General features: G+C 46.5%; 1 protein-coding gene and 1 long non-coding RNA gene across 2 annotated transcripts in view; one reads left to right on the forward strand and one right to left on the reverse strand.

Annotated features, from left to right (window-relative positions):
- The window catches only part of LOC307206918, a 249,753-nt gene that overhangs the window by 13,587 nt on the left and 220,981 nt on the right, over positions 1-15,185 (reverse strand). The gene's annotated exons all lie outside the window — the stretch shown is intronic.
- On the forward strand, positions 1,355-14,293 carry MLF2 (myeloid leukemia factor 2). Its single transcript, XM_079960362.1, has 9 exons — positions 1,355-1,647; positions 3,258-3,330; positions 3,446-3,572; positions 6,162-6,197; positions 8,394-8,447; positions 9,365-9,490; positions 10,884-11,043; positions 11,591-11,830; positions 13,624-14,293. Exons 2-8 carry the CDS (start codon positions 3,281-3,283, stop codon positions 11,767-11,769), a joined length of 732 nt encoding a protein of 243 aa, XP_079816488.1. The 5' UTR covers positions 1,355-1,647; positions 3,258-3,280; the 3' UTR covers positions 11,770-11,830; positions 13,624-14,293.

Consider the following 15,185-nt stretch of genomic DNA (forward strand, 5'->3'; position numbering starts at 1 on the left):
CATGGGGCAACCAAGTAGAAGTCAGAAGTGCAGGAATATCACCTGTTTGATGAGCTTCTTTTCTGCCACGTCCTCTAGAGCAGTGTTTCCCAACCTTGGGTCTCCAGCTGTTTTTGGACTACAACTCCCATCATCCCTAGCTAGCAAGACCAGTGGTCAGGGATGATGGGAACTGTAGTCCAAAAACAGCTGGAGACCCAAGGTTGGGAAACGCTGCTCTAGAGGTCAAAGGCAGCGACTGTGTTCCTCCATGTTTGCAAAACTGATTTTGGGTACCTTGGACTGCTGCCTCTGTGGGCCGGTCCTCAGGATGCTGTTTACCTATGCAGATTTCAAATGTGATGCATGGAGGCGAACGAATCGTGTGGGTGGATCAAATCTAGGCTCGTGACACTGTCAACACATGCATTAAGGCTGTCAGTTTTGACGGCTGAAAGAGAACGGGAGACATTTGCTTTGGCTGTAACTTAGAATCATAGGATTTATTTTTTTTAGAGTTGAAAAGGACCCTGAGCATCATCTAGTCCAACCCCAAGCAATACGGGAATATGCAGTTGTCTCAGACGGGGATCAAACCTGCAATCTTAAGTGTTATCAGCACCAGGCTCTAACCAACTGAGCTATGCGTGAACTTGCCCTTGATTTGAAATACTGCACACACCTGGTTTGAAACGCATTGCCTTCCACACAATGCCGTATGCACTCACGGCGTTCTCACGTCCCAAGCAAGCAGGAGAGAGGCTCAAGAGTACCTTAAAATGATTTACAGGGTGCGCTGGCTGGAACCCGCAAAACCAGCTACAGGTTTATTGCTTTGCAGACGCGCTCAGCTGCCGTTCTGTGATGGTAGAGCGACCTCTACTGTTCACACGGGCGCGTTGCAGCTTCGGCGACTACTGGCAGAACCGGGGCATTCTCTCCCCATTCATATGAATGAAGTTGAAGCTGGACTGCAAGCAACCATTTCCTTGGCATCCAAAGAATTTATGTGGATGCATTAATTTTTTTAAATGTTCATTCGCCTGCATTGCAAGCCCCTCGTAACGCTGCACTTTCCCTTGTTGCAATCCCAGCAAACGACAGCCATGCGGGAGGGGGGGGATATTTGCAAGCCCCCCCCCCGGCTATTGCCCTGCAAAGCAAAGACCCACCATCGCGCAGCGGACTTCGCCCCAGATCCGGCTCTGTAACTCCTTTCTCGAGGGTGGGGCTTTGAGGCTTTTGAGGGGGCGGGGTTTCTGACATCACATCCTGCTTGGGCCTTGTTGTGGGTTTTCTTTGAAAAGGAAAAATATCCTTTTGCTTGCAAACGGGGATGCTAGCAGTATTTGTCTTTTCCTAAAAGAACGTGGGGGGGAAAGAGGGGTGCAAACTCGGGCGGCCTTGCTGGTGGCCCCGCGGGTGGCTTGCTTGGTGGCGGGGGTGGAGGATTTGGAACAAAGAAGCTTGCCTTTCCCCCCCCCCCAACACACCAGCCTATTTGCAACAAAGAACATCTAGTGGGGGGGAGGCAGGCAAGGCAGGAAGGAAGGAAGGGGAAAAAAAAGGGATGCAGCATTAATCTTCCCCTTTAGGACTCGTGGCTGGAATAAATTCCGGGAGAGCAAGAAGCAGGAGACGACAGCAACAAAGGAGCTGGCCAGAGATGTGAGCAGTCCCCTTGGGGAGTCTTCCGTGGGGCTGGGAAGGATGGAGAGGGAGGGAGAGAGGGAGGCAGGGCGGGCGAGAGTTGTCCTGACAGCTCGGGAAAGGAGATGGGGAGTTAGCTCACAAAGCTCAGCCCCCAGAACCTCCCCCCCACCCACCCACCACCACTCCGGATTTTCGGCCTGGGGCATCTTGGAGACGGATACACGATCCGGAATTGGGAAAGGAAGGTGTTTTTGGAGAGAGAAGTTGGTCCTTGCCTTAGGCCTGCTTCTGTCCCTCTGCCTCCCTCTCTCTGTTTAGATTACAGGGGCAAGCAGGTGTTATTGATGATGCTATGCACTGCAATAAGTGGATTTTGATGGAATTGCATTAATTGTACTGTTCTGTGCAAATAGTACTTTTTGCAGGTGTTGGTTCCTGATGTGAAATAACAATGTGATGTGTTGTTGTGTTCTGTATTGCTAAACGTGTCAAGGGTGGGTTTCTTTATTTTTGCATTTGTTTGCAGCTGGCAAGAGTTGTGGTTGGAATTCAGAGCGGAGGAGTTTGTGCAAGGGTTTTCGGGTGGGGAGGGGGATAGGACTGGGCTATGTGAGCTCCACGGAGCTGCCTCCGCACTGGGATAGGAGTTGAGTATTTGTAGAGTAAGCAGAAGGTCTAGGGCCTGAGCACTGCATCTGGAGGTGATGCAACTGCGAAGAGATGATGGATTGGTGTGCAGCAGCCTGGGCAGGTTTTTCTCTGCTGTCCTTACATGCACTGTTTGTTCACTCTGCTATTTAAATAGTTGGATTCCTCACAGCTAGTGGTGGAGTGGGTCTCCCTAGAGCCCTGTGCTTCTAGTGCAGGGACAACAAACATGATGTTTTGGACTACAACTCCCATCGTCCAGCTGGCTGGGTTGATGGGAGTTGTAGTCTAACATCTGGAGAGGGCACCTCTCCTTTATTAGTTCCAAAGATGAGGGGATTTTTGGCAAGTGCGTCTAGCTGTGCAGTGATGAGAAGAGTGACTATATATCTGCTAAGATTCTCTCTCTTCTTCATAGTTGTTAAAAGGTGCAGGAGCCCTGTTGTCCCTTGCAAATTGGTTAACCCAATACTTATATACACACAGAGAAATTGTGAGTGAGTAGTTGCAGTTTATGTGTATGAGGGAGAACAAAGATTGGGTGGCTTAGTGCGAAGGTAATTTCTCAATACCTTTTGAGACCTATCAGGAGAGTAAAGAGCAGTGATGGGGTATGTTGTCTAGTACGAATGAGGGCAGGCGCATGTTCTTTACAATTCCTTATATTAATGGGGAAGGACTTGGGACTTGCATTGTATAACAACTTTGAAAATATACACAAACCCTTAACTAATGTCTAAAAATCATACAATGCCCTTTTAAAATGTGTTGGGGTGGGTTATTGGGTTGCTTTCGTTTTTATTTTGACTATGTTTTTGTGTTTTTACATTGTGATTTTATCTTGTGAACCTCCCTGAGACTTGCAGGTATAGGGCGGTATATAAATTTAATTAATAATAATAATATAGGACTGCATGCAAAGGGGGAGACTGGCCTTCATATAGATTCATATTCCTCTTTTGTTTCCAAATGAATAGCCCACCCTGCATTTGAGGGAATTATGTTCCGGTTCATGAGAGATGGAGAGCCAGAGGACCCGATGTTTGTGATGTGAGTACTCTAGTTTTGCCTCCTGGAGGGAAGCAGTGGACAGAGGGGAGAGATAGGTTTGATGTGAACTGCTCCAATACCTAACTCCCTTGTGTATCATCTCCTCTTCCTTCAGGGACCCTCTTGCCATCCACCACCAGCATGTGAACCGTGTGCTCTCAGGCGGCTTTGGTTATAGCCCCTTCCTCAGCATTGGCAACGGGACTGTCCCTGCAACACGCCAGACTAGCCGAAGAATGCAGGTAATGGAAATCTGGAGACTTGGACTAGGTCTGTTTTCCCCCCTTTGGTACGAATGCAAGTAAAGAAAGAGAGCCATACCCCTGTGCCACTTTTCTATCTAAATAATAATCAGCATTTTGAACAGAGGAAACTATACCGAGTCAAATTGTTGGTCTATCTAGCTTGATTTGGCTAGTAGTGGCTTTCCCAAAGTTTCAGGGAGAGATAATCTCCCTCACTTCTCTGCCCTTCAACTTGAGACTAGCAGAGATTTTCTGAAAAACATGTTGTGCCACTGAGCTTCAGCCTTGATTTTTTCCTCGCAGCTGTAGTACACAGGGTTGATATTTCACCTTGACCCCAGGACATGCCTTGTAAGTCATAGCCTTATGAAGTTCATCAGTATGTCAGGTTCAGACCCTGAAACACAGGCCCAAAAGGGGGGCTTGTGGGAGTGGTTGGGGACAGGGATACCAAAGAAGGATGTCAAAAACATAAGAATGGCCAGTTCTAGTGCTTTATTAAAGAAAGGTGTAGACTTACAGCAAATTAGCCTGCCAGGTCTCCCAGCCTTTACAGACACGGGACAGACATGGCAGCAAGGAGATGGCTTGTCCACGCCCAAGAAACCCTCATGCCTTCTTTATTCACAAAGCAACATTCACCACTTGGGCCAGGACTTCCCTTCAGATGAGGGCATAGGTGGCAAATACCCAAATCTTACAGATAGTTCCCCTTTCTGGGCTCAGAGCCCAGCACCCCAAGCCCACAGTTCAGGATAACATCAAAGCAAGACAATTAGCTTATAGCAAAGCAAGTGAATAAAAGCATATATGAGCTCATGGCTGCAACAACTACCAATTAATTGTGGGGTTATCTTGACTACCAAGATAGCATTTGCAGAGCTTTTGGAACAGTTCACCTGGGGTTCAACACAAGAGAGATCCTATTGAACACATCAGGATACAGGTGGCGCTGTGGGTTAAACCTAGGACTTGCCGATCAGAAGGTCGGTGGTTCAAATCCCCGCAACGGGGTGAGCTCCCATTGCTCGGTCCCTGCTCCTGTCAACCTAGCAGTATGAAAGCACATCAAAGTGCAAGTAGATAAATAGGTACCGCTCCGGCAGGAAGATAAACGGCGTTTCCGTGCGCTGCTCTGGTTCACCAGAAGCGGCTTCATCATGCTGGCCACATGACCCGGAAGCTGTACGCCGGCTCCCTCGGCCAATAAAGCGAGATGAGCGCCGCAACCCCAGAGTCGGCCACGACTGGACCTAACGGTCAGGGGTCCCTTTATTGAACACATCACAAATTTGTTTGGGCTTTCAGTATCCTTAGTAAGTTGGTGTTATCCACAAGCCTGGTTAATTTATTGTCTCCATGCGTGAACTGATGAGAAAAATGAATACAGTGGTGCCTCGCAAGACGAAAAGAATCCGTTCCGCGATTCTCTTCGTCTAGCAGTTTTTTCGTCTTGCGAAGCAAGCCCATTGACGGATTAGCGCTATTAGCGGCTTTTAGCGGCTTAGCGGATCAGCTGATAAGCGGCTTAGCGGCTTAGAAAAAGGGAGGGGGGGAAGGGGAAAAAACCCGCAGGAACTCGCAAGACATTTTCGTCTTGCGAAGCAAGCCCATAGGGAAATTCGTTTTGCGAAGCGCCTCCAAAACGGAAAACCCTTTCGTCTAGCTGGTTTTCCGTCTTGCGAGGCGTTCGTCTTGCAGGGCACCACTGTAGCAGAACCAGAACAGAGTAGCTGAGGGTGGGCAAACAGTTAGTTCCTCCATCTTTTCCTCCTGCTTTCTGTTCTTCATTCAGTTGCCAGTTTATAAGAAGCCAGGCAGTTTTACCACATGACTGATAAGGAGATTTAGGAGTATTTAGTGTGGGGGTGAGGAAACAAAGGCCCTCCAGATGTTATTGGACACTAACTTCCATCAGCCCTGCCTTCAGGGCCTGTGTTCAGGTATGATTCCCCAACCCTGCTAGTGAGATATTTTTCAAAAGCATTTTGCAAGTCCATCGGGTTTCCTCTTTAAAATGCCAAAGAAAGTGAAAAATGTTCACTTTCAAATAATTTTTGTTGAAACAAGACTGGACATTTTCTTGGTCTTCTTTTTGCTCACCCACTTGCTCCTTTTCTTTTAATAGTCCTATGTTCTCTTCCTGGTTCGCTGCTGGATTAGGGTTTTTGTGTAGGGTTTGTTTGTTTAAATCTTCATTTGGGCATTGCTTCCAGTTCTTAAATGAAGCATCCTTGCCTTTTATAATTATATTTTTTTTTTACTTATTACTAACCTTTTTAATCTGTAGGATGTGTTTTATTTGGCTTTCTATTATATGACATTATATAACCTGCAAGCTTCTTAAAGAGATTTGACCTTGCTTTTAAATTTCTTTTTAAATGCTTGTTCCACTTTTGAGAGATTCTCTATTTTGAAATTAAATTACTCAGATGATAGACTTGAGGAGCTGATGTCATAGCTCCCCCTCTTGAATCTTTTAACTGAGTGAGTGAGCCCTTTTGTTGTTCTAAGATGTGGGTAGGAGAGATGTTTATTACAGAAGGGTAGCTTGTCATTGTTCTTTATGCCTCTGTCCTTTTACAGGCAGGAACTGTTTCGCCCTTTGGGATGCTAGGAATGGTAAGCCGTGCTGTTCTTCTCCTTACACAAGCGTAGTTCTCTGAATCTTTTCCTCTGAGTAACATTCCAGATTTCTTCTGTTGCAGAGTGTAATCTCGAAATCATGAAAGTAATGATACTTGTAAATTCCTCAACAGAAAGGGAGAATGTGGAGGCTTACTCTGTTCTGATAGGAGAATTATAAAGAATTATAAAGGGGGGGAAGGAATCTCCTTTTGCCTTTCAAGAGAAAAATAAAAAAGAAGTCAAAAGGGGAGAAAATTTTGAATAATAGATTAGAATTTTGCAGAATGGCTTTACCTGCATGTCACTGTAAGCCATAGGCAAGGTTTACTGTGGTTTAAAGGCTTTTTCTGCATGCTGGTGCATTAGAAGAAAATAGAATAATATAGAATCAGAGTTGGAAGGGACCCTGAGGATCATCTAGTCCAAACCTCTGCAATGCAGGAATATCCAGCTGTCTCTTACGGGGATCCAACCCCCAACCTTGCTGTTGTCAGCACCATGCTCTAACCAACTGAACTATGCAATAACAGAATAAGTAATGCGAAGAGGAAACTTTTGTATGGTTTTGCTCCTCCCCACTCCTGCTGCTGTTGCACTGCCAGGAGCTAAGGTTTGGTTTTGCTTGGCATTATGTCCGAACCCAAGTTTGTGGTTTGTGTCCCCCAAACAAACCATGAGGGAATGGTAAGTCAATAACAATCCTTGGCTACAGCTCATAGTTTATTTGGAGAGAGAGGAACCATGGCCCTGGGTTTGGACGTCACGAAACCATGGCTTCGCTCCCTGTAGTGCAGCAGGATTCTGAGCAGGGAGAGGAATGAAGGGGTTGTGATTTGCTCCCTGTTCACCGTTATATTGCGCGTTCACTTTTAAACCATAACTTAGCTATAGTTTAAAGTGATGTGTGATTGTGAATTTGGCTGTCTTGGGAGATTTTTCAGTCAAGATCATGGGAGTGGTGGGAAAAATGGACTGCTTATTTGGATAATGAGGGCACTCAGGGAGTTTAGCTGGTAAGTGGGGAGAATCAACTCGCTCATTGTGTGAGCACAAACCATTTCCAAATGGCATTTGAATTTGACAAAACCAAATTGGACATTGGGCCATAGCCATGAGGCCAAAGAGATATCCAGGAGTCCACACATTTTTGGCTTGGAAACTAATTTCCTGGATATATTGTTTTTTACCTTGAATAACTTGGTGCTGGCTGCTTAGTTTCAGAGTAATTGATAGTGTGCAGATCTTGCTGTGCTGACTGATATTCCAAAGAATATTTAGCCTAAATGTGAATATGTCCAAAATTGAGATGAGATCTGATGCACTAAGAACATGTACTGATGTAGATTTAATTTAAATTTCCTACTCTAAAAATGGTGGCTTTCCCAATTCCTTCCTTTGTATGCTTTTGTGTGTACGAAGTAACAACTTGTAACTTTAGCACTGTAAATATAGTACAGGGGTGTGTGGCAATGTTGTGTATTGATCAGAGTTTGGACTAGGTAGCCCTAGATTCAAATCAGTGTTCAGATATGAGGCTCACTGGGTGACCCTAAGCCACTCAGTCTCTGTCCTAATTTAGTAAATCTTTGTCTTAAATTAGACTGCGCGAACAGGAGGGATTGTGAGGACAAAAAGAGTACAGTGCCTTCAGTTTTACGGAGAAAAGACAAGCTAGTAGTTGCTCCTGAGTGTAATCCAGAGTATGTCCCTTGGGTTTCGGGCAGGGGCGGGGAGCTGGATCTCACGAGGGGGGGGGCAGATCCTTTTATCGACACACCCCTTTGCACAGTAGGCAGCATTCCAGCAATGCAAAAGTCAGAGGTTTCTACATGCATGCACGTCCACAATCACTCCATCCAGGAAAGCAAAAGGCATTGGCATAGTTCAAAGGCAGAAGCGCTCCGTGAGGGTGCAGACCAGGCCTGTGAGTCCTGTAGCCCAAAGAGAGAAGTTCCCCATTCCTGATTTGGGGCATAGTCACCCTTGAAACGGTACTGTGCACTCATGAGGGTCTGGCAACAGTCTAGACTTAGTCAGCAGTGGCAATCCTTGATATTTGCAGGTGTTCATGTAAACAATAATTTAAAAAGGAGTAGAAACTCTGTTCATTCTATCTGAGCATTATTTGTGCCTTCATTGACTGATCACTCTTCCCAAACCTCAGCTCTTTTCCTATACTCTTTCCTTCAGGCAGGTGGTTTTATGGACATGTTCGGAATGATGAACGATATGATTGGGAACATGGTAAGACCCCCTGTGTGCATTCCTGTTGCGTGGTATGATCCCTGTGTTTGCGTCTTTCCGTTCAGTTGCACCATGGCCATCCCTGACAACTGATCCCATGACAGAAGTGACACAGCTGGGTTTGTGATGTGCTGCTGCATGACACCTGCTGCACGGCTTGGGTGACTTGTAGAGGTGGCTGTGACTTTGCTGCCCCGGAAGACAGATTCTTGCTTATGCCCAGGGCTCTGTGTACGTCGCAGTTCTATTGTAGTGCGCACACAAACCCCTGCGAAAAATGCAAATCGGAGCGTAATATTGGGAACAGAATTCTTGAGGATCTTGGTTATCACTGTGAGAAGATATGCTTGAAATCAATACCTGCTGGAATCTCAGCCGAACTGGTAGTTGAATAAAATTTCCAGCTGCTGGATTCCAGTGCCCTGCCTAGATCATTATCCCGTCTTCCCTGACCCACAAACCCAGAGTAGATTTTGCAAAGTGGCAACAGCTGCAGAGTAAGACTCATAAAAAAAAAAATCTATAAATTTCTGGCCTAGTTTATACAAGTTACAGAACTCTGATTGCTTGTAAGCAGAATTTTATTTGTTTAAATTTTTATTCCCCGATGTAGGGTGCACACAGCCCTCTTGAGGCCTTTGTGGGTAAAGTGGTGGGAAATCAGCTTTTAAGCATGTGCAGTTAGTTAATATTTTCTCCTAGTTCCAAACAAGTTGTGCCCCATTCTCGCTCCTTGAATAGTGTAGGAGGGGAGACACCCCCTTTCAATACATTTTTCAAAATGTCAAGAAAAACCCAGAAAGTCAAAGGAGGGGAGACTTGTTTGCAGAAATGGTGGTTTTCATTCTGTAGTCACAAGAGTTCTGTGGATGACTCCAGTAACACTGCTCACCATCTTTGATCTTTTGCGTGTCCAGGAGCACATGACTAGTGGTTCCAACTGCCAGACGTTTACCTCTTCAACTGTCATATCCTACTCGAATCTGGGGGAGGGCCCCAAAGTCTATCAGGAGACATCGGAGACACGCTCTGCACCTGGTGGGGTAAGAAAGAGACTGTTTTCTTCTACTAGAATTTTCAGCAAGTCCATGGATTGCTGGTCCCACCGGGTGTAAAGGCATTGTTATAAGAAAAAAAACTGCTCCTCACTTATGGAGTACCAAAGAGGCTGTATAGAGTCCTTATGTGGGTTCTCTTATCGGTAGGAGAAACTAACAGAGGCCAACCAGAGAATATTGAGAAGCAAAGCAGCTAGTAAGCCTGATATTTATTAAACTGTTGCAACAGAGTCCTCACTCACCACATGCAGGAGGGAGGAGGAACCCAGAACAATGGTGCACAAGCCCATATATACTTTTGAAATTGCCACCCTGTAGCTCAAGGCCACCCCCCAATACATAATACATACATCACTGGAGGTGCAGTCTACAGCAGAATCTTGTCTGGCAGGAAACCTGTTGATGGGTTTACCTGGGCAGCCTGGCCATTCTTTTGTGATGATATATACTTAATTCCTGAGTCCAGGTCACAGGCCCTATTAATACCCAAATGTGCCCTTAAGGGACGCAGGTGGCGCTGTGGGTTAAAGCCTCAGCGCCTAGGACTTGCCAATCGAAAGGTCGGCGGTTCGAATCCCTGCGGCGGGGTGCGCTCCCGCTGCTCGGTCCCAGCGCCTGCCAACCTAGTAGTTTGAAAGCACCTCCAGGTGCAAGTAGATAAATAGGGACCGCTTACCAGCGGGAAGGTAAACGGCGTTTCCGTGTGCGGCTCTGGCTCGCCAGAGCAGCGATGTCACGCTGGCCACGTGACCCGGAAGTGTCTCCGGACAGCGCTGGCCCCTGGCCTCTTAAGTGAGATGGGCGCACAACCCCAGAGTCTGTCAAGACTGGCCCGTACGGGCAGGGGTACCTTTACCTTTACCTTTATACTTAATTCCTGAGTCCAGGTCACAGGCCCTATTAATACCCAAATGTGCCCTTAAGGCAGGATTTGTGAGCACAGAGACAATGGGGAGGCTTTTCCCATTTCCCTCCAAACTGCAGAGGAATATCTGAGGTCACTGAAAGATTCAAAATGGCTTTAGGACTGTTTTCCTGTACTGTTTCAGACATGTGGTTTATATATTTATGTATGTGTTTGCCTGGTACATTTATGAACATTTATTTTATATCTTAGACCTTATAATTCTCATAACAGCATCAATGCAGACTGGGTGTGCTGAGGGTCAACATACAAGATTCGGAATCTCTGGTGGGTTTATGTTTTCCGGTGCAGGATGAATTCTTATGTAGGGCCAACAGATTTGATGAACTAAAATTACCTGCTGTGAAATTTGAGGCAAACCACTTGGCTTCTGTTTGGGAAGATCCAGGGAGTTAAAAGGCTAGCAAAATAGTTCCACAATCCCAAATTACGACTTTGTTCTCTTGTCCTTAGATCCGGGAGACCAGGCGGACGGTGCGAGACTCTGACAGCGGTCTGGAGCAGATGTCTATTGGACACCACATCCGGGAACGCGCGCACATCATGCAGCGCTCGCGCAATCACCGCACGGGTGACCAAGAGGAGAGGCAAGACTACATCAACCTGGATGAGAGTGAGTGTTTCCCTCTGGCTCCTCCCCTTCCTCGAGACGGTCTGCTCAGCCTCACCCTCCCACTCAGTGGCCTCCTCTCCCCCGTTCCCATTTTCAGTACGTTTTGAATTGTGCTCCTAGTACGTTTCCAAGCACAATTCAAAGTATTGGTGCTGACCTTTAAAGCCCTAAACGGCCTCGGTCCAGTATACCTGAAGGAGCGTCTCCACCCCCATCGTTCAGCCCGGACACTCAGGTCCAGCTCCGAGGGCCTTCTGGCAGTTCCCTCGCTGCAAGAAGCAAAGCTACAGGGAACCAGGCAGAGGGCCTTCTCGGTAGTGGCGCCCTCCCTGTGGAATGCCCTTCCACCAGATGTCAAAGAGAACAACAACTACCAGACTTTTAGAAGACATCTGAAGGCAGCCCTGTTTAGGGAAGCTTTTGATGTTTGATGTATTACAGTATTTTAATATTTTCTTGGAAGCTGCCCAGAGTGGTTGGGGAAGCCCAGCCAGATGGGTGGGGTATAAATAATAAATTATTATTATTATTAATACTATTATTTCAGGTGATGCCGCTGCGTTTGACGACGAATGGAGGCGAGAAACATCCCGCTTCCGGACGCAAAGAGGGCTGGAATACCGGCGCCACGAGGGAAGCAATGGCCGTCGGGCCGAAGGGGCCCGCCTTGCTATTCAGGGACCTGAAGATTCTCCAACCAGACAGTCGCGCCGGTACGACTGGTGAACCCAGAGCAGACTTAAGGGGGGTGTGATGCGGTCACCCCCAAATCTACCTTCATGCTCTTGTAAGTCTTAACTGTTGCCCTTCGCATGCATGCTGTGGCCCAGGGGATGCCTGCCCAGCTTCTCAGTTGGGGTACAATCTGGCGAACCTGGCTACTTTTTCAGTGCAGCATTGGGCCTGTGACTTACCTCTGTGCCCAGCAGTGATCACCTTCAATTTTTTTAGTATTTTCTTAAAACACACACACACACATACTGACATATACAGGAAAACAGCATGCACATGTTCTTGGCTAGGCCTTAAAGTTGGTGATATTTACAGAGCATGAGAGGACGTTAAGGTGCAGCAGGCTGCCACAAGTCGGGTATAGGAGGGAGTCATGGATAAGAAGAAACCTGAGCTGTCTGGAAGGAGGGTTGTTGCTCTTCGTGTGTCAGAAGCAGAGGCTTCTGGGAATTACAGAGAATGAGGAGTGGTTGACAAGGGATTATTTTAATAAAATCTAATAAAACGCTTCGAAACAAAGCAGGGTATATGATTCATCAGGTGGCTCCTGGTGCAATTCTGTTTCTGAAAAGAAGCCTGATAGAGCTTTGCCATTACCTTTATGGGAGGCCATCAGGGAGCGCTACGCATGCTACCCTGAGTCTTGAGCAAAGGCAGTTTGCAGGGCGGAAAGTTAGTCCAAGGCCCTTTGCAGCCCTGGAAGTAGGTCCCAGAGGTTCCATGCTTTTTCCAGTCAGGATCTCACTGTGGAGAGAATCAACAGCTAATGCTTGTGCTTCCACTGAGCACCCACAAGAATCGAGTATTGCACCATCTTTTCAAAAGTAATCTCTTATTCTGCTGGGCTGTTCATCTTCCCAAAGGCAAACTTGGCTGCAGCCACGATTGTTGGTAACATAAGGAAGGGAGGAATCTAAGGGCACCATCACATCATCAGATTGCAGCCACACTTAGAAATAAATCCAAACCTGTTTCAATGAGGTTGATTTCAAAGTGAATAAATTTGTTGCCTTGGTTTGAAATGGGGCAACTGCCATCATTTCTCTTCAGGAAGCTTTGGAATGATTGCTTTTAGAGGCTTTTTAGGCTTGTCTTGCAAAGAGAATTCCCTTCTCACACAACCACATTTGAGAGCAAGGGAGGCTGCAGTATGGAAATGTTGTAAGGTAGGGTTGGGGGAAAGCAGATGTTGTTAAAAAGACTCCAGCTCCCATTATCCCTGATCACTGGCCATGCTGGCCGGGGATGATGGGAGTTGGGGGTCCAGAAAAATCTGGAGGACCACAAAATAAGTCCCTCCCTGGCCTGAGCCATGAACAAGGTATACCATGCCAGGAACTAGGCACCTGAGCTGCTTAAAAAAAAAAAAGCAAACTTGGATTTAGTTTCTGCTGATAGGTTTGATTGAATGAAAGCAAATTCTCATTTGGCTCAAGTGGCTGAAGATGCTTTAACAGTGTTCAAAGCTAGAGGTTGACTTACTGAGGTGGTACATTTCAGATTAGCAGCTGGGAAATTCCATGGCTCCATTCAAAAAGAAGAAAAGAGTCTTCCACAGAGAAGATAGATGGGGGGGGGGAGTTCTAGCCCACAGTGTCTCTGAGAGGCCAGGTTTTTGTGTGTGCAGGAGCTTTCCTACAGAGAGGAAAATTCCACCGTGTGAGCCCCAACCTGCAATCTGAAATCGTACAGCCCTGAAACAAATTGATCATCCCCGTGAGATCTCAGCCATGGGGGTTTTGCACTGAGTTTCCTGTTTTTCTCGCTCACTGTTCCTTCTGCATTTCCCTTCTGTTCCCTTTCTGATTTCTATTGTTTCTCTTCTTTCCCTCCCACCCTCTTGCTCAGGTACAGACAGTGAAACTCTGATGGCGAAGCCCCTACGAAACATCACTTGGACCTTCCTCAAGTTGAATACTAGCCTCCTGCCCCTCTTTTAAGATATAAATTAAGTGACTAACTCTCTCTTCACAGTTGTACTCCTTGCATAGAGCTGGTGGCCAAGGGGAATGGGAGGGACCTTGTCCATGAATGAGTGACACATCAATTTTACTTCGTTCTTTTTCCTCTTAACTCCTCCCTGCCCTTCACTGAGCTACCCAATCCCTCCCCTTAGTGTTTTTTGGAGGGGTACAGGAGTGGTCTCCCTCAGTTTTTGCCACCCCCTCTATTTCCTGCTCCAAGTTTGGCTGGTTCCGAAGTTTGTATTTAATCTACCCACCCACCTCAAGTGGCAACCAAGTAAGGAAACCTGTTGACCTGCTATTAGTTTCAAGCACTTGGAAAAATAACCTTTAGTCGCCTTTGCTCTCGGGCCTGCCTGCCTGCCTGCCCGCCCGCCTGCCCTGGAAATGGGGTATGTATGAAAGGGTGGAAGGGATCAGGTGAGGTGTGGACAAACAAAACAGGCCCTACCTCTCTGCCCCAATCCAGTCAGCTCCCCATCTTATAAAATTTGATTTCGTGAAACTTGTAACTAGATGTTTACTGAGTTGAATAAAGAAATGGAACCTGTAAAGCGAGTGGAGTCGGCCTCTATCTCCCATCTTTGCGTCTCTTGAGTTCTCAAGGGATACAGGGCCGCTTGTTGGCTTTGTGTGACACTATTCTTTGAACACCTGGCCTCAAAAGTCCGCATTTCCTCTTATGAATCAGTTTGACAAGCTGTGCGTATGGCTAGTTTTATTAAAAACCTTTACCCTTTCTTCCCAGTGCGTGCGACTATTTGCAAGATGGAATCCTTGACAGAACAAGAGTAGCACTAAATCCCCAGGCCCTGAAGTTGTAATCTTGATCAGAATGAAAATAGCCTGTTTTCCTTCTCCCTCAGACTGGCAGCTCTTGTGAGGAATACTTAATATTCTGCCTGGACATTGCTAAACACTGGAGGGTTAAGTTCTTTACAACTATTGCTTTAAAATGGATCTCTTAAAATACATCGTGTCCCTCTGTCATATTCAGCATTATACCAACGAAACATGGAATTAGCTCTGGCAGATTAGGCAGGCAACCAAACATATTCTACTGTGTTAATAATAATTGCACGTAGCAAGCCTCAGACTGCATTGCCAATGGATCCTTCCAAGCTAGGGTCCAGTGTTCACAACATGTCCATCGTTTGCCGTAGCACTTTATGACTCTACTGACAAGTAGGGCTTGTCTCTGTGTATTCATCTTACTTGCCCTAAGCTGCTGTAGGTAACTGAGCTGCAGATTTCAGAGGCTCATTAGATGGCAAAATGTCCATCTGAGACAAAGGTGAGTTCATATTTGGAGCTGAAACCTTTTGCTGAAGCCTTCTCATTTTGGGAAGGCAATTCTGCTTTGTTTTACACTTGTTCTACCCCAGTTGGATGTCTTGAGTGAGGCCAAACCTCTTTATTGAGCAAGTGTGTGTTACTCGATTTCGA

Source organism: Podarcis cretensis (genome assembly GCF_951804945.1).
Source record: "Podarcis cretensis genome assembly, chromosome: 17".
Taxonomy (NCBI): domain Eukaryota; kingdom Metazoa; phylum Chordata; class Lepidosauria; order Squamata; family Lacertidae; genus Podarcis; species Podarcis cretensis.